General features: G+C 37.0%; 2 protein-coding genes across 2 annotated transcripts; both read left to right on the forward strand.

Annotated features, from left to right (window-relative positions):
* The first annotated feature begins 3,832 nt into the window (after positions 1-3,832).
* LOC136042109 (E3 ubiquitin-protein ligase rnf8-like) lies at positions 3,833-4,366 on the forward strand. Its single transcript, XM_065727005.1, has one exon. It carries the CDS (start codon positions 3,833-3,835, stop codon positions 4,364-4,366), a length of 534 nt encoding a protein of 177 aa, XP_065583077.1.
* A 15,384-nt stretch (positions 4,367-19,750) lies between these two features.
* On the forward strand, positions 19,751-20,383 carry LOC136042110 (E3 ubiquitin-protein ligase rnf8-B-like). Its single transcript, XM_065727007.1, has one exon. It carries the CDS (start codon positions 19,751-19,753, stop codon positions 20,381-20,383), a length of 633 nt encoding a protein of 210 aa, XP_065583079.1.
* The last annotated feature ends 6,263 nt before the right edge of the window (positions 20,384-26,646 follow it).

The following is a 26,646-nucleotide window of genomic DNA, read 5'->3' on the forward strand; positions in this document are numbered from 1 at the left end:
TCTGTGTAGGGCCACGCACACAGTTGGGCGCAGATACCCTCTTAGCCGGTTGTATTCAAAACATTATCGAATCTGCTTATAATCCAAAAGAAATGACCAAAAGAGATGAACTTGTAGCCGCACGTAAAGACTTGAAAAGTCTGATGATGGAGAGGAAGAAGAAAAATGGAAAACTAAAATTTTAAAAGTGCTTTATTCTTTGGCTTATTTATTTGTTGTCTGTACTTCGGACTGTAATTTTTTATGCGAAAGCAATAGAACGTTCTGGGATCCTGTTTTTGTACTGTTTGAATAAAATTGCTGACTCAAAATTTCTATTAGATGCATTTAGGAACAGTGCGAAGTGTGTCTGTGTGCGGGGGGGGGGGTAGCAGCCATTCGATCACTTTGATTCTTAGAAAGAGCACTAGAATTTTTGATTACCAATCGAATGAGCCCCTCCGAAGTTTCTATGACAGCGCTTTCTATAAAAACCTTCTATACACCAGTGCATAAAATACAACCCTTGCCCTAAGGGCTAGGGGGATTTGTTATCCTCAAAGACAAAATTTCTGGACCTTTCGAATCCTTTGAAAAAATAGCTATTTAATTTTTGTACTAGAAGTGTTTGGTAAAATGTTGGGTGTGGGAGAAGCATAACTCGTGTGATAGCGCGTGGATAACTCGTTTAATGCTAAATCAGGAGTTAATCAGGGTTGTGGTATATCACCTTAATATGGATCATTTTGATGGACTTTGTCTTAAGGAGCACAAGAAAGGCAACAGCAAAACATGGAATTAAATGGGGATGAAAAACTTTCCTGGACTTAGATAATGCTGATAAATTGAAGCAGCCTAGATTAACGTTTGAGCAAAATGAATGAGCTTTTATGTGTTTTGCAAGTTCAAGGTGCTAGAATCAGTTTGAAAATTAACGTTAATAGGGCTACATCACAATGGCTAGGAATATTTCAAGATGAAAAAGTGACCTTGGGTAATAAAAGATAGATCAGGTGGAAAAAAAAACTAAAAACTAATAAAAAAAACTAAAAAAGCTAAAAAACTAAAAAACCTAAAAAAGATAAAAAATAAAAAAGGAAAAAAATGAAAAATAAAGGAGAAAAACAAAACTAAAAAACGAATGTATATACAGACCGGGACACCGGGATACAAATGACGACCGGGACACAGGGAATATAAATGACGACCGGGACACAGGGACACAACTACAACGCGAAGCGCCAACCCAACAGCTAGTAGTGTATAAATGTTTTGCCATTGGAATTCCAACCTCTATCGCTGCAATATCAGTTTGCTGGGCTATGAAATGCATAAAGAAGCTAAAACGAAGAGAATTAATGCTTCTTCTGCATTAACAGAGTCTAAGAAGAAGCCACTTGATATTAAAAGATGTAAACAAGCTAACCCGGACGAATTTAATACTTGCAAAGAAGTAACAGAGTTTAAGAAAAAAATGCTTGACCTATTGGATTCTGAACTATCTTGCAGCATCTGCTATGAGGCTGTGGTAATCATTAATTCAGTACATCTTTTACTGTGATAATCTATATAGCGTGCAATGAATATAGTGTATAAATGTTTTGCCATTGGAATTCCAGCCTCTATCGCTGCAATATTAGTTTCCTGGGCTATGAAAAAGCATAAAGAAGGTAAAACGAAGGGAATTAATGCTTCTACTGCATTAACAGAGTCTAAGAAGAAGCCACTTGATATTAAAAGATGTAAACAAGCTAACCCGGACGAATTTAATACTTGCAAAGAAGTAACAGAGTTTAAGAAAAAAATGCTTGACCTATTGGATTCTGAACTATCTTGCAGCATCTGCTATGAGGTATTTGTTGAGCCAGTTAGACTGCCGTGTCTACACGCTTTCTGCGAAGCTTGCGTCCTTAAGAATGAAGAAAACCAAACAAAATGTCCTCTGTGTAGGGCCACGTACACAGTTGGTCGCAAAGATACCCTTTTAGCCGGTTGTATTCAAAACATTATCGAATCTCCTTATAATCCAAATGAAATGACTGAAAGGGATGAACTTGTAGCCGCCCATAAAGACTTGATAAGTCTGATGATGGAGAGGAAGAAGAAAAAATGGAAAACTAAAATTTTAAAAGGGCTTTATTTTTTGGCTGATTTATTTGTTGTCTGTACTTCGTACTGTAACTGGCAGCATCTGCTATTAGTTATTTGTTGAGCCAGTTAGACTGCCGTGTCTACACGCTTTCTGCGAAGCTTGCGTCCTTCAGAATGAAGAAAACCAAACAAAAATGTCCTCTGTGTAGGGCCACGTACACAGTTGGTCGCAGATACCCTTTTAGCCGGTTGTATTCAAAACATTATCGAATCTGCTTATAATCCAAAGGAAATGACCAAAAGAGATGAACTTGTAGCCGCACGTAAAGACTTGAAAAGTCTGATGATGGAGAGGAAGAAGAAAAATGGAAAACTAAAATTTTAAAAGGGCTTTATTCTTTGGCTTATTTATTTGTTGTCTGTACTTCGGACTGTAATTTTTTATGCGAAAGCAATAGAACGTTCTGGGATCCTGTTTTTGTACTGTTTGAATAAAATTGCTGACTCAAAATTTCTATTAGATGCATTTAGGAACAGTGCGAAGTGTGTCTGTGTGCGGGGGGGGGGGGTAGCAGCCATTCGATCACTTTGATTCTTAGAAAGAGCACTAGAATTTTTGATTACCAATCGAATGAGCCCCTTCCGAAGTTTCTATGACAGCGCTTTCTATAAAAACCTTCTATACACCAGTGCATAAAATACAACCCTTGCCCTAAGGGCTAGGGGGATTTGTTATCCTCAAAGACAAAATTTCTGGACCTTTCGAATCCTTTGAAAAAATAGCTATTTAATTTTTGTATTAGAAGTGTTTGGTAAAATGTTGGGGGTGTGGGAGAAGCATAACTCGTGTGATAGCGCGAGGATAACTCGTTTAATACTAAATCAGGAGTTAATCAGGGTTGTGGTATATCACCCTTAATATGGATCATTTTGATGGACTTTGTCTTAAGGAGCACAAGAAAGGCAACAGCAAAACATGGAATTAAATGGGGATGAAAAACTTTCCTGGACTTAGATAATGCTGATAAATTGAAGCAGCCTACATTAACGTTTGAGCAAAATGAATGAGCTTTTATGTGTTTTGCAAGTTCAAGGTGCTAGAATCAGTTTGAAAATTAACGTTAATAGGGCTACATCACAATGGCTAGGAATATTTCAAGATGAAAAAGTGACCTTGGGTAATAAAAGATAGATCAGATGGAAAAAAAAACTAAAAACTAATAAAAAAACTAAAAAAGCTAAAAAACTAAAAAACCTAAAAAAGAAAAAAAATAAAAAAGGAAAAAAATGAAAAATAAAGGAGAAAAACAAAACTAAAAAACGAATGTATATACAGACCGGGACACCGGGATACAAATGACTACCGGGACACAGGGAATATAAATGACGACCGGGACACAGGGACACAACTACAACGCGAAGCGCCAACCCAACAGCTAGTAGTGTATAAATGTTTTGCCATTGGAATTCCAACCTCTATCGCTGCAATATCAGTTTACTGGGCTATGAAATGCATAAAGAAGCTAAAACGAAGAGAATTAATACTTCTTCTGCATTAACAGAGTCTAAGAAGAAGCCACTTGATATTAAAAGATGTAAACAAGCTAACCCGGACGAATTTAATACTTGCAAAGAAGTAACAGAGTTTAAGAAAAAAATGCTTGACCTATTGGATTCTGAACTATCTTGCAGCATCTGCTATGAGGCTGTGGTAATCATTAATTCAGTACATCTTTTACTGTGATAATCTATATAGCGTGCAATGAATATAGTGTATAAATGTTTTGCCATTGGAATTCCAGCCTCTATCGCTGCAATATCAGTTTCCTGGGCTATGAAAAAGCATAAAGAAGGTAAAACGAAGGGAATTAATGCTTCTACTGCATTAACAGAGTCTAAGAAGAAGCCACTTGATATTAAAAGATGTAAACAAGCTAACCCGGACGAATTTAATACTTGCAAAGAAGTAACAGAGTTTAAGAAAAAAATGCTTGACCTATTGGATTCTGAACTATCTTGCAGCATCTGCTATGAGGTATTTGTTGAGCCAGTTAGACTGCCGTGTCTACACGCTTTCTGCGAAGCTTGCGTCCTTAAGAATGAAGAAAACCAAACAAAATGTCCTCTGTGTAGGGCCACGTACACAGTTGGTCGCAAAGATACCCTTTTAGCCGGTTGTATTCAAAACATTATCAAATCTGCTTATAATCCAAATGAAATGACTGAAAGGGATGAACTTGTAGCCGCCCATAAAGACTTGATAAGTCTGATGATGGAGAGGAAGAAGAAAAAATAGAAAACTAAAATTTTAAAAGGGCTTTATTTTTTGGCTGATTTATTTGTTGTCTGTACTTCGTACTGTATCTGGCAGCATCTGCTATTAGTTATTTGTTGAGCCAGTTAGACTGCCGTGTCTACACGCTTTCTGCGAAGCTTGCGTCCTTCAGAATGAAGAAAACCAAACAAAATGTCCTCTGTGTAGGGCCACGTACACAGTTGGTCGCAGATACCCTTTTAGCCGGTTGTATTCAAAACATTATCGAATCTGCTTATAATCCAAAGGAAATGACCAAAAGAGATGAACTTGTAGCTGCACGTAAAGACTTGAAAAGTCTGATGATGGAGAGGAAGAAGAAAAATGGAAAACTAAAATTTTAAAAGGGCTTTATTCTTTGGCTTATTTATTTGTTGTCTGTACTTCGGACTGTAATTTTTTATGCGAAAGCAATAGAACGTTCTGGGATCCTGTTTTTGTACTGTTTGAATAAAATTGCTGACTCAAAATTTCTATTAGATGCATTTAGGAACAGTGCGAAGTGTGTCTGTGTGCGGGGGGGGGGGGGGTAGCAGCCATTCGATCACTTTGATTCTTAGAAAGAGCACTAGAATTTTTGATTACCAATCGAATGAGCCCCTTCCGAAGTTTCTATGACAGCGCTTTCTATAAAAACCTTCTATACACCAGTGCATAAAATACAACCCTTGCCCTAAGGGCTAGGGGGATTTGTTATCCTCAAAGACAAAATTTCTGGACCTTTCGAATCCTTTGAAAAAATAGCTATTTAATTTTTGTATTAGAAGTGTTTGGTAAAATGTTGGGGGTGTGGGAGAAGCATAACTCGTGTGATAGCGCGTGGATAACTCGTTTAATACTAAATCAGGAGTTAATCAGGGTTGTGGTATATCACCCTTAATATGGATCATTTTGATGGACTTTGTCTTAAGGAGCACAAAAAAGGCAACAGCAAAACATGGAATTAAATGGGGATGAAAAACTTTCCTGGACTTAGATAATGCTGATAAATTGAAGCAGCCTACATTAACGTTTGAGCAAAATGAATGAGCTTTTATGTGTTTTGCAAGTTCAAGGTGCTAGAATCAGTTTGAAAATTAACGTTAATAGGGCTACATCACAATGGCTAGGAATATTTCAAGATGAAAAAGTGACCTTGGGTAATAAAAGATAGATCAGGTGGAAAAAAAAACTAAAAACTAATAAAAAAACAAAAAAAGCTAAAAAACTAAAAAACCTTAAAAAAGAAAAAAAATAAAAAAGGAAAAAAATGAAAAATAAAGGAGAAAAACAAAACAAAAAAACGAATGTATATACAGACTGGGACACCGGGATACAAATGACGACCGGGACACAGGGAATATAAATGACGACCGGGACACAGGGACACAACTACAACGCGAAGCGCCAACCCAACAGCTAGTAGTATATAAATGTTTTGCCATTGGAATTCCAACCTCTATCGCTGCAATATCAGTTTGCTGGGCTATGAAATGCATAAAGAAGCTAAAACGAAGGGAATTAATGCTTCTTCTGCATTAACAGAGTCTAAGAAGAAGCCACTTGATATTAAAAGATGTAAACAAGCTAACCCGGACGAATTTAATACTTGCAAAGAAGTAACAGAGTTTAAGAAAAAAATGCTTGACCTATTGGATTCTGAACTATCTTGCAGCATCTGCTATGAGGCTGTGGTAATCATTAATTCAGTACATCTTTTACTGTGATAATCTATATAGCGTGCAATGAATATAGTGTATAAATGTTTTGCCATTGGAATTCCAGCCTCTATCGCTGCAATATCAGTTTCCTGGGCTATGAAAAAGCATAAAGAAGGTAAAACGAAGGGAATTAATGCTTCTACTGCATTAACAGAGTCTAAGAAGAAGCCACTTGATATTAAAAGATGTAAACAAGCTAACCCGGACGAATTTAATACTTGCAAAGAAGTAACAGAGTTTAAGAAAAAAATGCTTGACCTATTGGATTCTGAACTATCTTGCAGCATCTGCTATGAGGTATTTGTTGAGCCAGTTAGACTGCCGTGTCTACACGCTTTCTGCGAAGCTTGCGTCCTTAAGAATGAAGAAAACCAAACAAAATGTCCTCTGTGTAGGGCCACGTACACAGTTGGTCGCAAAGATACCCTTTTAGCCGGTTGTATTCAAAACATTATCGAATCTGCTTATAATCCAAATGAAATGACTGAAAGGGATGAACTTGTAGCCGCCCATAAAGACTTGATAAGTCTGATGATGGAGAGGAAGAAGAAAAAATGGAAAACTAAAATTTTAAAAGGGCTTTATTTTTTGGCTGATTTATTTGTTGTCTGTACTTCGTACTGTATCTGGCAGCATCTGCTATTAGTTATTTGTTGAGCCAGTTAGACTGCCGTGTCTACACGCTTTCTGCGAAGCTTGCGTCCTTCAGAATGAAGAAAACCAAACAAAATGTCCTCTGTGTAGGGCCACGTACACAGTTGGTCGCAGATACCCTTTTAGCCGGTTGTATTCAAAACATTATCGAATCTGCTTATAATCCAAAGGAAATGACCAAAAGAGATGAACTTGTAGCCGCACGTAAAGACTTGAAAAGTCTGATGATGGAGAGGAAGAAGAAAAATGGAAAACTAAAATTTTAAAAGGGCTTTATTCTTTGGCTTATTTATTTGTTGTCTGTACTTCGGACTGTAATTTTTTATGCGAAAGCAATAGAACGTTCTGGGATCCTGTTTTTGTACTGTTTGAATAAAATTGCTGACTCAAAATTTCTATTAGATGCATTTAGGAACAGTGCGAAGTGTGTCTGTGTGCGGGGGAGGGGGTAGCAGCCATTCGATCACTTTGATTCTTAGAAAGAGCACTAGAATTTTTGATTACCAATCGAATGAGCCCCTTCCGAAGTTTCTATGACAGCGCTTTCTATAAAAACCTTCTATACACCAGTGCATAAAATACAACCCTTGCCCTAAGGGCTAGGGGGATTTGTTATCCTCAAAGACAAAATTTCTGGACCTTTCGAATCCTTTGAAAAAATAGCTATTTAATTTTTGTATTAGAAGTGTTTGGTAAAATGTTGGGTGTGGGAGAAGCATAACTCGTGTGATAGCGCGTGGATAACTCGTTTAATACTAAATCAGGAGTTAATCAGGGTTGTGGTATATCACCCTTAATATGGATCATTTTGATGGACTTTGTCTTAAGGAGCACAAGAAAGGCAACAGCAAAACATGGAATTAAATGGGGATGAAAAACTTTCCTGGACTTAGATAATGCTGATAAATTGAAGCAGCCTAGATTAACGTTTGAGCAAAATGAATGAGCTTTTATGTGTTTTGCAAGTTCAAGGTGCTAGAATCAGTTTGAAAATTAACGTTAATAGGGCTACATCACAATGGCTAGGAATATTTATGGATGAAAAAGTGACCTTGGGTAATAAAAGATAGATCAGGTGGAAAAAAACAACTAAAAACTAATAAAAAAACTAAAAAAGCTAAAAAACTAAAAAACCTAAAAAAGAAAAAAAATAAAAAAGGAAAAAAATGAAAAATAAAGGAGAAAAACAAAACTAAAAAACGAATGTATATACAGACCGGGACACCGGGATACAAATGACGACCGGGACACAGGGAATATAAATGACGACCGGGACACAGGGACACAACTACAACGCGAAGCGCCAACCCAACAGCTAGTAGTGTATAAATGTTTTGCCATTGGAATTCCAACCTCTATCGCTGCAATATCAGTTTGCTGGGCTATGAAATGCATAAAGAAGCTAAAACGAAAGGAATTAATGCTTCTTCTGCATTAACAGAGTCTAAGAAGAAGCCACTTGATATTAAAAGATGTAAACAAGCTAACCCGGACGAATTTAATACTTGCAAAGAAGTAACAGAGTTTAAGAAAAAAATACTTGACCTATTGGATTCTGAACTATCTTGCAGCATCTGCTATGAGGCTGTGGTAATCATTAATTCAGTACATCTTTTACTGTGATAATCTATATAGCGTGCAATGAATATAGTGTATAAATGTTTTGCCATTGGAATTCCAGCCTCTATCGCTGCAATATCAGTTTCCTGGGCTATGAAAAAGCATAAAGAAGGTAAAACGAAGGGAATTAATGCTTCTACTGCATTAACAGAGTCGAAGAAGAAGCCACTTGATATTAAAAGATGTAAACAAGCTAACCCGGACGAATTTAATACTTGCAAAGAAGTAACAGAGTTTAAGAAAAAAATGCTTGACCTATTGGATTCTGAACTATCTTGCAGCATCTGCTATGAGGTATGTGTTGAGCCAGTTAGACTGCCGTGTCTACACGCTTTCTGCGAAGCTTGCGTCCTTAAGAATGAAGAAAACCAAACAAAATGTCCTCTGTGTAGGGCCACGTACACAGTTGGTCGCAAAGATACCCTTTTAGCCGGTTGTATTCAAAACATTATCGAATCAGCTTATAACCCAAATGAAATGACTGAAAGGGATGAACTTGTAGCCGCCCATAAAGACTTGATAAGTCTGATGATGGAGAGGAAGAAGAAAAAATGGAAAACTAAAATTTTAAAAGGGCTTTATTTTTTGGCTGATTTATTTGTTGTCTGTACTTCGTACTGTATCTGGCAGCATCTGCTATTAGTTATTTGTTGAGCCAGTTAGACTGCCGTGTCTACACGCTTTCTGCGAAGCTTGCGTCCTTCAGAATGAAGAAAACCAAACAAAATGTCCTCTGTGTAGGGCCACGTACACAGTTGGTCGCAGATACCCTTTTAGCCGGTTGTATTCAAAACATTATCGAATCTGCTTATTATCCAAAAGAAATGACCAAAAGAGATGAACTTGTAGCCGCACGTAAAGACTTGAAAAGTCTGATGATGGAGAGGAAGAAGAAAAATGGAAAACTAAAATTTTAAAAGGGCTTTATTCTTTGGCTTATTTATTTGTTGTCTGTACTTCGGACTGTAATTTTTTATGCGAAATAATAGAACGTTCTGGGATCCTGTTTTTGTACTGTTTGAATAAAATTGCTGACTCAAAATTTCTATTAGATGCATTTAGGAACAGTGCGAAGTGTGTCTGTGTGCGGGGGGGGGGGGGGTAGCAGCCATTCGATCACTTTGATTCTTAGAAAGAGCACTAGAATTTTTGATTACCAATCGAATGAGCCCCTTCCGAAGTTTCTATGACAGCGCTTTCTATAAAAACCTTCTATACACCAGTGCATAAAATACAACCCTTGCCCTAAGGGCTAGGGGGATTTGTTATCCTCAAAGACAAAATTTCTGGACCTTTCGAATCCTTTGAAAAAATAGCTATTTAATTTTTGTATTAGAAGTGTTTGGTAAAATGTTGGGTGTGCGAGAAGCATAACTCGTGTGATAGCGCGTGGATAACTCGTTTAATACTAAATCAGGAGTTAATCAGGGTTTTGGTATATCACCCTTAATATGGATCATTTTGATGGACTTTGTCTTAAGGAGCACAAGAAAGGCAACAGCAAAACATGGAATTAAATGGGGATGAAAAACTTTCCTGGACTTAGATAATGCTGATAAATTGAAGCAGCCTAGATTAACGTTTGAGCAAAATGAATGAGCTTTTATGTGTTTTGCAAGTTCAAGGTGCTAGAATCAGTTTGAAAATTAACGTTAATAGGGCTACATCACAATGGCTAGGAATATTTCAAGATGAAAAAGTGACCTTGGGTAATAAAAGATAGATCAGGTGGAAAAAAAAACTAAAAACTAATAAAAAAACTAAAAAAGCTAAAAAACTAAAAAACCTAAAAAAGAAAAAAAAGAAAAAAGGAAAAAAATGAAAAATAAAGGAGAAAAACAAAACTAAAAAACGAATGTATATACAGACCGGGACACCGGGATACAAATGACGACCGGGACACAGGGAATATAAATGACGACCGGGACACAGGGACACAACTACAACGCGAAGCGCCAACCCAACAGCTAGTAGTGTATAAATGTTTTGCCATTGGAATTCCAACCTCTATCGCTGCAATATCAGTTTGCTGGGCTATGAAATGCATAAAGAAGCTAAAACGAAAGGAATTAATGCTTCTTCTGCATTAACAGAGTCTAAGAAGAAGCCACTTGATATTAAAAGATGTAAACAAGCTAACCCGGACGAATTTAATACTTGCAAAGAAGTAACAGAGTTTAAGAAAAAAATACTTGACCTATTGGATTCTGAACTATCTTGCAGCATCTGCTATGAGGCTGTGGTAATCATTAATTCAGTACATCTTTTACTGTGATAATCTATATAGCGTGCAATGAATATAGTGTATAAATGTTTTGCCATTGGAATTCCAGCCTCTATCGCTGCAATATCAGTTTCCTGGGCTATGAAAAAGCATAAAGAAGGTAAAACGAAGGGAATTAATGCTTCTACTGCATTAACAGAGTCGAAGAAGAAGCCACTTGATATTAAAAGATGTAAACAAGCTAACCCGGACGAATTTAATACTTGCAAAGAAGTAACAGAGTTTAAGAAAAAAATGCTTGACCTATTGGATTCTGAACTATCTTGCAGCATCTGCTATGAGGTATGTGTTGAGCCAGTTAGACTGCCGTGTCTACACGCTTTCTGCGAAGCTTGCGTCCTTAAGAATGAAGAAAACCAAACAAAATGTCCTCTGTGTAGGGCCACGTACACAGTTGGTCGCAAAGATACCCTTTTAGCCGGTTGTATTCAAAACATTATCGAATCAGCTTATAACCCAAATGAAATGACTGAAAGGGATGAACTTGTAGCCGCCCATAAAGACTTGATAAGTCTGATGATGGAGAGGAAGAAGAAAAAATGGAAAACTAAAATTTTAAAAGGGCTTTATTTTTTGGCTGATTTATTTGTTGTCTGTACTTCGTACTGTATCTGGCAGCATCTGCTATTAGTTATTTGTTGAGCCAGTTAGACTGCCGTGTCTACACGCTTTCTGCGAAGCTTGCGTCCTTCAGAATGAAGAAAACCAAACAAAATGTCCTCTGTGTAGGGCCACGTACACAGTTGGTCGCAGATACCCTTTTAGCCGGTTGTATTCAAAACATTATCGAATCTGCTTATTATCCAAAAGAAATGACCAAAAGAGATGAACTTGTAGCCGCACGTAAAGACTTGAAAAGTCTGATGATGGAGAGGAAGAAGAAAAATGGAAAACTAAAATTTTAAAAGGGCTTTATTCTTTGGCTTATTTATTTGTTGTCTGTACTTCGGACTGTAATTTTTTATGCGAAATAATAGAACGTTCTGGGATCCTGTTTTTGTACTGTTTGAATAAAATTGCTGACTCAAAATTTCTATTAGATGCATTTAGGAACAGTGCGAAGTGTGTCTGTGTGCGGGGGGGGGGGGGGTAGCAGCCATTCGATCACTTTGATTCTTAGAAAGAGCACTAGAATTTTTGATTACCAATCGAATGAGCCCCTTCCGAAGTTTCTATGACAGCGCTTTCTATAAAAACCTTCTATACACCAGTGCATAAAATACAACCCTTGCCCTAAGGGCTAGGGGGATTTGTTATCCTCAAAGACAAAATTTCTGGACCTTTCGAATCCTTTGAAAAAATAGCTATTTAATTTTTGTATTAGAAGTGTTTGGTAAAATGTTGGGTGTGCGAGAAGCATAACTCGTGTGATAGCGCGTGGATAACTCGTTTAATACTAAATAAGGAGTTAATCAGGGTTTTGGTATATCACCCTTAATATGGATCATTTTGATGGACTTTGTCTTAAGGAGCACAAGAAAGGCAACAGTAAAACATGGAATTAAATGGGGATGAAAAACTTTCCTGGACTTAGATAATGCTGATAAATTGAAGCAGCCTAGATTAACGTTTGAGCAAAATGAATGAGCTTTTATGTGTTTTGCAAGTTCAAGGTGCTAGAATCAGTTTGAAAATTAACGTTAATAGGGCTACATCACAATGGCTAGGAATATTTCAAGATGAAAAAGTGACCTTGGGTAATAAAAGATAGATCAGGTGGAAAAAAAAAAACTAAAAACTAATAAAAAAACTAAAAAAGCTAAAAAACTAAAAAACCTAAAAAAGAAAAAAAAGAAAAAAGGAAAAAAATGAAAAATAAAGGAGAAAAACAAAACTAAAAAACGAATGTATATACAGACCGGGACACCGGGATACAAATGACGACCGGGACACAGGGAATATAAATGACGACCGGGACACAGGGACACAACTACAACGCGAAGCGCCAACCCAACAGCTAGTAGTGTATAAATGTTTTGCCATTGGAATTCCAACCTCTATCGCTGCAATATCAGTTTGCTGGGCTATGAAATGCATAAAGAAGCTAAAACGAAGGGAATTAATGCTTCTTCTGCATTAACAGAGTCTAAGAAGAAGCCACTTGATATTAAAAGATGTAAACAAGCTAACCCGGACGAATTTAATACTTGCAAAGAAGTAACAGAGTTTAAGAAAAAAATGCTTGACCTATTGGATTCTGAACTATCTTGCAGCATCTGCTATGAGGCTGTGGTAATCATTAATTCAGTACATCTTTTACTGTGATAATCTATATAGCGTGCAATGAATATAGTGTATAAATGTTTTGCCATTGGAATTCCAGCCTCTATCGCTGCAATATCAGTATCCTGGGCTATGAAAAAGCATAAAGAAGGTAAAACGAAGGGAATTAATGCTTCTACTGCATTAACAGAGTCTAAGAAGAAGCCACTTGATATTAAAAGATGTAAACAAGCTAACCCGGACGAATTTAATACTTGCAAAGAAGTAACAGAGTTTAAGAAAAAAATGCTTGACCTATTGGATTCTGAACTATCTTGCAGCATCTGCTATGAGGTATTTGTTGAGCCAGTTAGACTGCCGTGTCTACACGCTTTCTGCGAAGCTTGCGTCCTTAAGAATGAAGAAAACCAAACAAAATGTCCTCTGTGTAGGGCCACGTACACAGTTGGTCGCAAAGATACCCTTTTAGCCGGTTGTATTCAAAACATTATCGAATCTGCTTATAATCCAAATGAAATGACTGAAAGGGATGAACTTGTAGCCGCCCATAAAGACTCGATAAGTCTGATGATGGAGAGGAAGAAGAAAAAATGGAAAACTAAAATTTTAAAAGGGCTTTATTTTTTGGCCGATTTATTTGTTGTCTGTACTTCGTACTGTATCTGGCAGCATCTGCTATTAGTTATTTGTTGAGCCAGTTAGACTGCCGTGTCTACACGCTTTCTGCGAAGCTTGCGTCCTTCAGAATGAAGAAAACCAAACAAAATGTCCTCTGTGTAGGGCCACGTACACAGTTGGTCACAGATACCCTTTTAGCCGGTTGTATTCAAAACATTATCGAATCTGCTTATAATCCAAAGGAAATGACCAAAAGAGATGAACTTGTAGCCGCACGTAAAGACTTGAAAAGTCTGATGATGGAGAGGAAGAAGAAAAATGGAAAACTAAAATTTTAAAAGGGCTTTATTCTTTGGCTTATTTATTTGTTGTCTGTACTTCGGACTGTAATTTTTTATGCGAAAGCAATAGAACGTTCTGGGATCCTGTTTTTGTACTGTTTGAATAAAATTGCTGACTCAAAATTTCTATTAGATGCATTTAGGAACAGTGCGAAGTGTGTCTGTGTGCGGGGGGGGGGGGGGTAGCAGCCATTCGATCACTTTGATTCTTAGAAAGAGCACTAGAATTTTTGATTAACAATCGAATGAGCCCCTTCCGAAGTTTCTATGACAGCGCTTTCTATAAAAACCTTCCATACACCAGTGCATAAAATACAACCCTTGCCCTAAGGGCTAGGGGGATTTGTTATCCTCAAAGACAAAATTTCTGGACCTTTCGAATCCTTTGAAAAAATAGCTATTTAATTTTTGTATTAGAAGTGTTTGGTAAAATGTTGGGTGTGGGAGAAGCATAACTCGTGTGATAGCGCGTGGATAACTCGTTTAATACTAAATCAGGAGTTAATCAGGGTTGTGGTATATCACCCTTAATATGGATCATTTTGATGGACTTTGTCTTAAGGAGCACAAGAAAGGCAACAGCAAAACATGGAATTAAATGGGGATGAAAAACTTTCCTGGACTTAGATAATGCTGATAAATTGAAGCAGCCTAGATTAACGTTTGAGCAAAATGAATGAGCTTTTATGTGTTTTGCAAGTTCAAGGTGCTAGAATCAGTTTGAAAATTAACGTTAATAGGGCTACATCACAATGGCTAGGAATATTTCAAGATGAAAAAGTGACCTTGGGTAATAAAAGATAGATCAGGTGGAAAAAAAAAACTAAAAACTAATAAAAAAAACTAAAAAAGCTAAAAACTAAAAAACCTAAAAAAGAAAAAAAATAAAAAAGGAAAAAAATGAAAAATAAAGGAGAAAAACAAAACTAAAAAACGAATGTATATACAGACCGGGACACCGGGATACAAATGACGACCGGGACACAGGGAATATAAATGACGACCGGGACACAGGGACACAACTACAACGCGAAGCGCCAACCCAACAGCTAGTAGTGTATAAATGTTTTGCCATTGGAATTCCAACCTCTATCGCTGCAATATCAGTTTGCTGGGCTATGAAATGCATAAAGAAGCTAAAACAAAGGGAATTAATGCTTCTTCTGCATTAACAGAGTCTAAGAAGAAGCCACTTGATATTAAAAGATGTAAACAAGCTAACCCGGACGAATTTAATGCTTGCAAAGAAGTAACAGAGTTTAAGAAAAAAATGCTTGACCTATTGGATTCTGAACTATCTTGCAGCATCTGCTATGAGGCTGTGGTAATCATTAATTCAGTACATCTTTTACTGTGATAATCTATATAGCGTGCAATGAATATAGTGTATAAATGTTTTGCCATTGGAATTCCAGCCTCTATCGCTGCAATATCAGTTTCCTGGGCTATGAAAAAGCATAAAGAAGCTAAAACGAAGGGAATTAATGCTTCTACTGCATTAACAGAGTCTAAGAAGAAGCCACTTGATATTAAAAGATGTAAACAAGCTAATCCGGACGAATTTAATACTTGCAAAGAAGTAACAGAGTTTAAGAAAAAAATGCTTGACCTATTGGATTCTGAACTATCTTGCAGCATCTGCTATGAGGTATTTGTTGAGCCAGTTAGACTGCCGTGTCTACACGCTTTCTGCGAAGCTTGCGTCCTTAAGAATGAAGAAAACCAAACAAAATGTCCTCTGTGTAGGGCCACGTACACAGTTGGTCGCAAAGATACCCTTTTAGCCGGTTGTATTCAAAACATTATCGAATCTGCTTATAATCCAAATGAAATGACTGAAAGGGATGAACTTGTAGCCGCCCATAAAGACTTGATAAGTCTGATGATGGAGAGGAAGAAGAAAAAATGGAAAACTAAAATTTTAAAAGGGCTTTATTTTTTGGCTGATTTATTTGTTGTCTGTACTTCGTACTGTATCTGGCAGCATCTGCTATTAATTATTTGTTGAGCCAGTTAGACTGCCGTGTCTACACGCTTTCTGCGAAGCTTGCGTCCTTCAGAATGAAGAAAACCAAACAAAATGTCCTCTGTGTAGGGCCACGTACACAGTTGGTCGCAGATACCCTTTTAGCCGGTTGTATTCAAAACATTATCGAATCTGCTTATAATCCAAAGGAAATGACCAAAAGAGATGAACTTGTAGCCGCACGTAAAGACTTGAAAAGTCTGATGATGGAGAGGAAGAAGAAAAATGGAAAACTAAAATTTTAAAAGGGCTTTATTCTTTGGCTTATTTATTTGTTGTCTGTACTTCGGACTGTAATTTTTTATGCGTAAGCAATAGAACGTTCTGGGATCCTGTTTTTGTACTGTTTGAATAAAATTGCTGACTCAAAATTTCTATTAGATGCATTTAGGAACAGTGCGAAGTGTGTCTGTGTGCGGGGGGGGGGGGGGGGTAGCAGCCATTCGATCACTTTGATTCTTAGAAAGAGCACTAGAATTTTTGATTAACAATCGAATGAGCCCCTTCCGAAGTTTCTATGACAGCGCTTTCTATAAAAACCTTCTATACACCAGTGCATAAAATACAACCCTTGCCCTAAGGGCTAGGGGGATTTGTTATCCTCAAAGACAAAATTTCTGGACCTTTCGAATCCTTTGAAAAAATAGCTATTTAATTTTTGTATTAGAAGTGTTTGGTAAAATGTTGGGTGTGGGAGAAGCATAACTCGTGTGATAGCGCGTGGATAACTCGTTTAATACTAAATCAGGAGTTAATCAGGGTTGTGGTATATCACCCTTAATATGGATCATTTTGATGGACTTTGTCTTAAGGAGCACAAGAAAGGCAACAGCAAAACATGGAATTAAATGGGGATGAAAAACTTTCCTGGACTTAGATAATGCTGATAAATTGAAGCAGCCTAGATTAACGTTTGAGCAAAATGAATGAGCTTTTATGTGTTTTGCAAGTTCAAGGTGCTAGAATCAGTTTGAAAATTAACGTTAATAGGGCTACATCACAATGGCTAGGAATATTTCAAGATGAAAAAGTGACCTTGGGTAATAAAAGATAGATCAGGTGGAAAAAAAAAACTAAAAACTAATGAAAAAACTAAAAAAGCTAAAAAACTAAAAATTCTAAAATAGAAAAAAAATAAAAAAGGAAAAAAATGAAAAATAAAGGAGAAAAACAAAACTAAAAAACGAATGTATATACAGACCGGGACACCGGGATACAAATGACGACCGAGACACAGGGAATATAAATGACGACCGGGACACAGGGACACAACTACAACGCGAAGCGCCAACCCAACAGCTAGTAGTGTATAAATGTTTTGCCATTGGAATTCCAACCTCTATCGCTGCAATATCAGTTTGCTGGGCTATGAAATGCATAAAGAAGCTAAAACGAAGGGAATTAATGCTTCTTCTGCATTAACAGAGTCTAAGAAGAAGCCACTTGATATTAAAAGATGTAAAGAAGCTAACCCGGACGAATTTAATACTTGCAAAGAAGTAACAGAGTTTAAGAAAAAAATGCTTGACCTATTGGATTCTGAACTATCTTGCAGCATCTGCTATGAGGCTGTGGTAATCATTAATTCAGTACATCTTTTACTGTGATAATCTATATAGCGTGCAATGAATATAGTGTATAAATGTTTTGCCATTGGAATTCCAGCCTCTATCGCTGCAATATCAGTTTCCTGGGCTATGAAAAAGCATAAAGAAGGTAAAACGAAGGGAATTAATGCTTCTACTGCATTAACAGAGTCTAAGAAGAAGCCACTTGATATTAAAAGATGTAAACAAGCTAACCCGGACGAATTTAATACTTGCAAAGAAGTAACAGAGTTTAAGAAAAAAATGCTTGACCTATTGGATTCTGAACTATCTTGCAGCATCTGCTATGAGGTATTTGTTGAGCCAGTTAGACTGCCGTGTCTACACGCTTTCTGCGAAGCTTGCGTCCTTAAGAATGAAGAAAACCAAACAAAATGTCCTCTGTATAGGGCCACGTACACAGTTGGTCGCAAAGATACCCTTTTAGCCGGTTGTATTCAAAACATTATCGAATCTGCTTATAATCCAAATGAAATGACTGAAAGGGATGAACTTGTAGCCGCCCATAAAGACTTGATAAGTCTGATGATGGAGAGGAAGAAGAAAAAATGGAAAACTAAAATTTTAAAAGGGCTTTATTTTTTGGCTGATTTATTTGTTGTCTGTACTTTGTACTGTATCTGGCAGCATCTGCTATTAGTTATTTGTTGAGCCAGTTAGACTGCCGTGTCTACACGCTTTCTGCGAAGCTTGCGTCCTTCAGAATGAAGAAAACCAAACAAAATGTCCTCTGTGTAGGGCCACGTACACAGTTGGTCGCAGATACCCTTTTAGCCGGTTGCATTCAAAACATTATCGAATCTGCTTATAATCCAAAGGAAATGACCAAAAGAGATGAACTTGTAGCCGCACGTAAAGACTTGAAAAGTCTGATGATGGAGAGGAAGAAGAAAAATGGAAAACTAAAATTTTAAAAGGGCTTTATTCTTTGTCTTATTTATTTGTTGTCTGTACTTCGGACTGTAATTTTTTATGCGAAAGCAATAGAACGTTCTGGGATCCTGTTTTTGTACTTTTTGAATAAAATTGCTGACTCAAAATTTCTATTAGATGCATTTAGGAACAGTGCGAAGTGTGTTTGTGTGCGGGGGGGGGGGGGGGTAGCAGCCATTCGATCACTTCGATTCTTAGAAAGAGCACTAGAATTTTTGATTACCAATCAAATGAGCCCCTTCCGAAGTTTCTATGACAGCGCTTTCTATAAAAACCTTCTATACACCAGTGCATAAAATACAACCCTTGCCCTAAGGGCTAGGGGGATTTGTTATCCTCAAAGACAAAATTTCTGGACCTTTCGAATCCTTTGAAAAAATAGCTATTTAATTTTTGTATTAGAAGTGTTTGGTAAAATGTTGGGTGTGGGAGAAGCATAACTCGTGTGATAGCGCGTGGATAACTCGTTTAATACTAAATCAGGAGTTAATCAGGGTTGTGGTATATCACCCTTAATATGGATCATTTTGATGGACTTTGTCTTAAGGAGCACAAGAAAGGCAACAGCAAAACATGGAATTAAATGGGGATGAAAAACTTTCCTGGACTTAGATAATGCTGATAAATTGAAGCAGCCTAGATTAACGTTTGAGCAAAATGAATGAGCTTTTATGTGTTTTGCAAGTTCAAGGTGCTAGAATCAGTTTGAAAATTAACGTTAATAGGGCTACATCACAATGGCTAGGAATATTTCAAGATGAAAAAGTGACCTTGGGTAATAAAAGATAGCTCAGGTGGAAAAAAAACTAAAAACTAATAAAAAAACTAAAAAAGCTAAAAAACTAAAAAAAACCTAAAAAAGAAAAAAAATAAAAAAGGAAAAAAAAGAAAAATAAAGGAGAAAAACAAAACTAAAAAACGAATGTATATACAGACCGGGACACCGGGATACAAATGACGACCGGGACACAGGGAATATAAATGACGACCGTGACACAGGGACACAACTACAACGCGAAGCGCCAACCCAACAGCTAGTAGTGTATAAATGTTTTGCCATTGGAATTCCAACCTCTATCGCTGCAATATCAGTTTGCTGGGCTATGAAATGCATAAAGAAGCTAAAACGAAGGGAATTAATGCTTCTTCTGCATTAACAGAGTCTAAGAAGAAGCCACTTGATATTAAAAGATGTAAACAAGCTAACCCGGACGAATTTAATAGTTGCAAAGAAGTAACAGAGTTTAAGAAAAAAATGCTTGACCTATTGGATTCTGAACTATCTTGCAGCATCTGCTATGAGGCTGTGGTAATCATTAATTCAGTACATCTTTTACTGTGATAATCTATATAGCGTGCAATGAATATAGTGTATAAATGTTTTGCCATTGGAATTCCAGCCTCTATCGCTGCAATATCAGTTTCCTGGGCTATGAAAAAGCATAAAGAAGGTAGAACGAAGGGAATTAATGCTTCTACTGCATTAACAGAGTCTAAGAAGAAGCCACTTGATATTAAAAGATGTAAACAAGCTAACCCGGACGAATTTAATACTTGCAAAGAAGTAACAGAGTTTAAGAAAAAAATGCTTGACCTATTGGATTCTGAACTATCTTGCAGCATCTGCTATGAGGTATTTGTTGAGCCAGTTAGACTGCCGTGTCTACACGCTTTCTGCGAAGCTTGCGTCCTTAAGAATGAAGAAAACCAAACAAAATGTCCTCTGTGTAGGGCCACGTACACAGTTGGTCGCAAAGATACCCTTTTAGCCGGTTGTATTCAAAACATTATCGAATCTGCTTATAATCCAAATGAAATGACTGAAAGGGATGAACTTGTAGCCACCCATAAAGACTTGATAAGTCTGATGATGGAGAGCAAGAAGAAAAAATGGAAAACTAAAATTTTAAAAGGGCTTTATTTTTTGGCTGATTTATTTGTTGTCTGTACTTTGTACTGTATCTGGCAGCATCTGCTATTAGTTATTTGTTGAGCCAGTTAGACTACCGTGTCTACACGCTTTCTGCGAAGCTTGCGTCCTTCAGAATGAAGAAAACCAAACAAAATGTCCTCTGTGTAGGGCCACGTACACAGTTGGTCGCAGATACCCTTTTAGCCGGTTGTATTCAAAACATTATCGAATCTGCTTATAATCCAAAGGAAATGACCAAAAGAGATGAACTTGTAGCCGCACGTAAAGACTTGAAAAGTCTGATGATGGAGAGGAAGAAGAAAAATGGAAAACTAAAATTTTAAAAGGGCTTTATTCTTTGGCTTATTTATTTGTTGTCTGTACTTCGGACTGTAATTTTTTATGCGAAAGCAATAGAACGTTCTGGGATCCTGTTTTTGTACTGTTTGAATAAAATTGCTGACTCAAAATTTCTATTAGATGCATTTAGGAACAGTGCGAAGTGTGTCTGTGTGCGGGGGGGGGGGGGGGGGTAGCAGCCATTCGATCACTTTGATTCTTAGAAAGAGCACTGGAATTTTTGATTACCAATCGAATGAGCCCCTTCCGAAGTTTCTATGACAGCGCTTTCTATAAAAACCTTCTATACACCAGTGCATAAAATACAACCCTTGCCCTAGGGGCTAGGGGGATTTGTTATCCTCAAAGACAAAATTTCTGGACCTTTCGAATCCTTTGAAAAAATAGCTATTTAATTTTTGTATTAGAAGTGTTTGGTAAAATGTTGGGTGTGGGAGAAGCATAACTCGTGTGATAGCGCGTGGATAACTCGTTTAATACTAAATCAGGAGTTAATCAGGGTTGTGGTATATCACCCTTAATATGGATCATTTTGATGGGCTTTGTCTTAAGGAGCACAAGAAAGGCAACAGCAAAACATGGAATTAAATGGGGATGAAAAACTTTCCTGGACTTAGATAATGCTGATAAATTGAAGCAGCCTAGATTAACGTTTGAGCAAAATGAATGAGCTTTTATGTGTTTTGTAAGTTCAAGGTGCTAGAATCAGTTTGAAAATTAACGTTAATAGGGCTACATCACAATGGCTAGGAATATTTCAAGATGAAAAAGTGACCTTCGGTAATAAAAGATAGATCAGGTGGAAAAAAAAAACTAAAAACTAATAAGAAAACTAAAAAAGCTAAAAAACTAAAAAACCTAAAAAAGAAAAAAAATAAAAAAGGAAAAAAATGAAAAATAAAGGAGAAAAACAAAACTAAAAAACGAATGTATATACAGACCGGGACACCGGGATACAAATGACGACCGGGACACAGGGAATATAAATGACGACCGGGACACAGGGACACAACTACAACGCGAAGCGCCAACCCAACAGCTAGTAGTGTATAAATGTTTTGCCATTGGAATTCCAACCTCTATCGCTGCAATATCAGTTTTCTGGGCTATGAAATGCATAAAGAAGCTAAAACGAAGGGAATTAATGCTTCTTCTGCATTAACAGAGTCTAAAAAGAAGCCACTTGATATTAAAAGATGTAAACAAGCTAACCCGGACGAATTTAATGCTTGCAAAGAAGTATCAGAGTTTAAGAAAAAAATGCTTGACCTATTGGATTCTGAACTATCTTGCAGCATCTGCTATGAGGCTGTGGTAATCATTAATTCAGTACATCTTTTACTGTGATAATCTATATAGCGTGCAATGAATATAGTGTATAAATGTTTTGCCATTGGAATTCCAGCCTCTATCGCTGCAATATCAGTTTCCTGGGCTATGAAAAAGCATAAAGAAGGTAAAACGAAGGGAATTAATGCTTCTACTGCATTAACAGAGTCTAAGAAGAAGCCACTTGATATTAAAAGATGTAAACAAGCTAACCCGGACGAATTTAATACTTGCAAAGAAGTAACAGAGTTTAAGAAAAAAATGCTTGACCTATTGGATTCTGAACTATCATTCAGCATCTGCTATGAGGTATTTGTTGAGCCAGTTAGACTGCCGTGTCTACACGCTTTCTGCGAAGCTTGCGTCCTTAAGAATGAAGAAAACCAAACAAAATGTCCTCTGTGTAGGGCCACGTACACAGTTGGTCGCAAAGATACCCTTTTAGCCGGCTGTATTGAAAACATTATCGAATCTGCTTATAATCCAAATGAAATGACTGAAAGGGATGAACTTGTAGCCACCCATAAAGACTTGATAAGTCTGATGATGGAGAGGAAGAAGAAAAAATGGAAAACTAAAATTTTAAAAGGGCTTTATTTTTTGGCTGATTTATTTGTTGTCTGTACTTCGTACTGTATCTGGCAGCATCTGCTATTAGTTATTTGTTGAGCCAGTTAGACTGCCGTGTCTACACGCTTTCTGCGAAGCTTGCGTCCTTCAGAATGAAGAAAACCAAACAAAATGTCCTCTGTGTAGGGCCACGTACACAGTTGGTCGCAGATACCCTTTTAGCCGGTTGCATTCAAAACATTATCGAATCTGCTTATAATCCAAAGGAAATGACCAAAAGAGATGAACTTGTAGCCGCACGTAAAGACTTGAAAAGTCTGATGATGGAGAGGAAGAAGAAAAATGGAAAACTAAAATTTTAAAAGGGCTTTATTCTTTGGCTTATTTATTTGTTGTCTGTACTTCGGACTGTAATTTTTTATGCGAAAGCAATAGAACGTTCTGGGATCCTGTTTTTGTACTGTTTGAATAAAATTGCTGACTCAAAATTTCTATTAGATGCATTTAGGAACAGTGCGAAGTGTGTCTGTGTGCGGGGGGGGGGGGGTAGCAGCCATTCGATCACTTTGATTCTTAGAAAGAGCACTAGAATTTTTGATTACCAATCGAATGAGCCCCTTCCGAAGTTTCTATGACAGCGCTTTCTATAAAAACCTTCTATACACCAGTGCATAAAATACAACCCTTGCCCTAAGGGCTAGGGGGATTTGTTATCCTCAAAGACAAAATTTCTGGACCTTTCGAATCCTTTGAAAAAATAGCTATTTAATTTTTGTATTAGAAGTGTTTGGTAAAATGTTGGGTGTAGGAGAAGCATAACTCGTGTGATAGCGCGTGGATAACTCGTTTAATACTAAATCAGGAGTTAATCAGGGTTGTGGTATATCACCCTTAATATGGATCATTTTGATGGACTTTGTCTTAAGGAGCACAAGAAAGGCAACAGCAAAACATGGAATTAAATGGGGATGAAAAACTTTCCTGGACTTAGATAATGCTGATAAATTGAAGCAGCCTAGATTAACGTTTGAGCAAAATGAATGAGCTTTTATGTGTTTTGCAAGTTCAAGGTGCTAGAATCAGTTTGAAAATTAACGTTAATAGGGCTACATCACAATGGCTAGGAATATTTCAAGATGAAAAAGTGACCTTGGGTAATAAAAGATAGATCAGGTGGAAAAAAAAACTAAAAACTAATAAAAAAACTAAAAAAGCTAAAAAACTAAAAAACCTAAAAAAGAAAAAAATAAAAAAGGAAAAAAAATGAAAAATAAAGGAGAAAAACAAAACTAACAAACGAATGTATATACAGACCGGGACACCGGGATACAAATGACGACCGGGACACAGGGAATATAAATGACGACCGGGACACAGGGACACAACTACAACGCGAAGCGCCAACCCAACAGCTAGTAGTGTATAAATGTTTTGCCATTGGAATTCCAACCTCTATCGCTGCAATATCAGTTTGCTGGGCTATGAAATGCATAAAGAAGCTAAAACGAAGAGAATTAACTGGGAATATAACAGGGCATTAACAGAGTCTAAGAAGAAGCCACTTGATATTAAAAGATGTAAACAAGCTAACCCGGACGAATTTAATACTTGCAAAGAAGTAACAGAGTTTAAGAAAAAAATGCTTGACCTATTGGATTCTGAACTATCTTGCAGCATCTGCTATGAGGCTGTGGTAATCATTAATTCAGTACATCTTTTACTGTGATAATCTATATAGTGTGCAATGAATATAGTGTATAAATGTTTTGCCATTGGAATTCCAGCCTCTATCGCTGCAATATCAGTTTCCTGGGCTATGAAAAAGCATAAAGAAGGTAAAACGAAGGGAATTAATGCTTCTACTGCATTAACAGAGTCTAAGAAGAAGCCACTTGATATTAAAAGATGTAAACAAGCTAACCCGGACGAATTTAATACTTGCAAAGAAGTAACAGAGTTTAAGAAAAAAATGCTTGACCTATTGGATTCTGAACTATCTTGCAGCATCTGCTATGAGGTATTTGTTGAGCCAGTTAGACTGCCGTGTCTACACGCTTTCTGCGAAGCTTGCGTCCTTAAGAATGAAGAAAACCAAACAAAATGTCCTCTGTGTAGGGCCACGTACACAGTTGGTCGCAAAGATACCCTTTTAGCCGGTTGTATTCAAAACATTATCGAATCTGCTTATAATCCAAATGAAATGACTGAAAGGGATGAACTTGTAGCCGCCCATAAAGACTTGATAAGTCTGATGATGGAGAGGAAGAAGAAAAAATGGAAAACTAAAATTTTAAAAGGGCTTTATTTTTTGGCTGATTTATTTGTTGTCTGTACTTCGTACTGTATCTGGCAGCATCTGCTATTAGTTATTTGTTGAGCCAGTTAGACTGCCGTGTCTACACGCTTTCTGCGAAGCTTGCGTCCTTCAGAATGAAGAAAACAAAACAAATGTCCTCTGTGTAGGGCCACGTACACAGTTGGTCGCAGATACCCTTTTAGCCGGTTGTATTCAAAACATTATCGAATCTGCTTATAATCCAAAGGAAATGACCAAAAGAGATGAACTTGTAGCCGCACGTAAAGACTTGAAAAGTCTGATAATGGAGAGGAAGAAGAAAAATGGAAAACTAAAATTTTAAAAGGGCTTTATTCTTTGGCTTATTTATTTGTTGTCTGTACTTCGGACTGTAATTTTTTATGCGAAAGCAATAGAACGTTCTGGGATCCTGTTTTTGTACTGTTTGAATAAAATTGCTGACTCAAAATTTCTATTAGATGCATTTAGGAACAGTGCGAAGTGTGTCTGTGTGCGGGGGAGGGGGGGGGGGGTAGCAGCCATTCGATCACTTTGATTCTTAGAAAGAGCACTAGAATTTTTGATTACCAATCGAATGAGCCCCTTCCGAAGTTTCTATGACAGCGCTTTCTATAAAAACCTTCTATACACCAGTGCATAAAATACAACCCTTGCCCTAAGGGCTAGGGGGATTTGTTATCCTCAAAGACAAAATTTCTGGACCTTTCGAATCCTTTGAAAAAATAGCTATTTAATTTTTGTATTAGAAGTGTTTGGTAAAATATTGGGTGTGGGAGAAGCATAACTCGTGTGATAGCGCGTGGATAACTCGTTTAATACTAAATCAGGAGTTAATCAGGGTTGTGGTATATCACCCTTAATATGGATCATTTTGATGGACTTTGTCTTAAGGAGCACAAGAAAGGCAACAGCAAAACATGGAATTAAATGGGGATGAAAAACTTTCCTGGACTTAGATAATGCTGATAAATTGAAGCAGCCTAGATTAACGTTTGAGCAAAATGAATGAGCTTTTATGTGTTTTGCAAGTTCAAGGTGCTAGAATTAGTTTGAAAATTAACGTTAATAGGGCTACATCACAATGGCTAAGAATATTTTAAGATGAAAAATTGACCTTGGGTAATAAAAGATAGATCAGGTGGAAAAAAAAAACTAAAAACTAATAAAAAAACTAAAAAAGCTAAAAAACTAAAAAACCTAAAAAAGAAAAAAAAGAAAAAAGGAAAAAAATGAAAAATAAAGGAGAAAAACAAAACTAAAAAACGAATGTATATACAGACCGGGACACAAATGACGACCGGGACACAGGGAATATAAATGACGACCGGGACACAGGGACACAACTACAACGCGAAGCGCCAACCCAACAGCTAGTAGTGTATAAATGTTTTGCCATTGGAATTCCAACCTCTATCGCTGCAATATCAGTTTGCTGGGCTATGAAATGCATAAAGAAGCTAAAACGAAGGGAATTCATGCTTCTTCTGCATTAACAGAGTCTAAGAAGAAGCCACTTGATATTAAAAGATGTAAACAAGCTAACCCGGACGAATTTAATACTTGCAAAGAAGTAACAGAGTTTAAGAAAAAAATGCTTGACCTATTGGATTCTGAACTATCTTGCAGCATCTGCTATGAGGCTGTGGTAATCATTAATTCAGTACATCTTTTACTGTGATAATCTATATAGCGTGCAATGAATATAGTGTAAAAATGTTTTGCCATTGGAATTCCAGCCTCTATCGCTGCAATATCAGTTTCCTGGGCT

The sequence above is a fragment of the Artemia franciscana genome, unplaced genomic scaffold, assembly GCF_032884065.1.
Source record: "Artemia franciscana unplaced genomic scaffold, ASM3288406v1 PGA_scaffold_67, whole genome shotgun sequence".
NCBI lineage: Eukaryota > Metazoa > Arthropoda > Branchiopoda > Anostraca > Artemiidae > Artemia > Artemia franciscana.

Coding starts and splice junctions, on each gene's coding strand:
- LOC136042110 (XM_065727007.1), top strand. CDS start 19,751: ATGAATATAGTGTATAAATGTTTTGCCATTGGAATTCCAGCCTCTATC.
- LOC136042109 (XM_065727005.1), top strand. CDS start 3,833: ATGAATATAGTGTATAAATGTTTTGCCATTGGAATTCCAGCCTCTATC.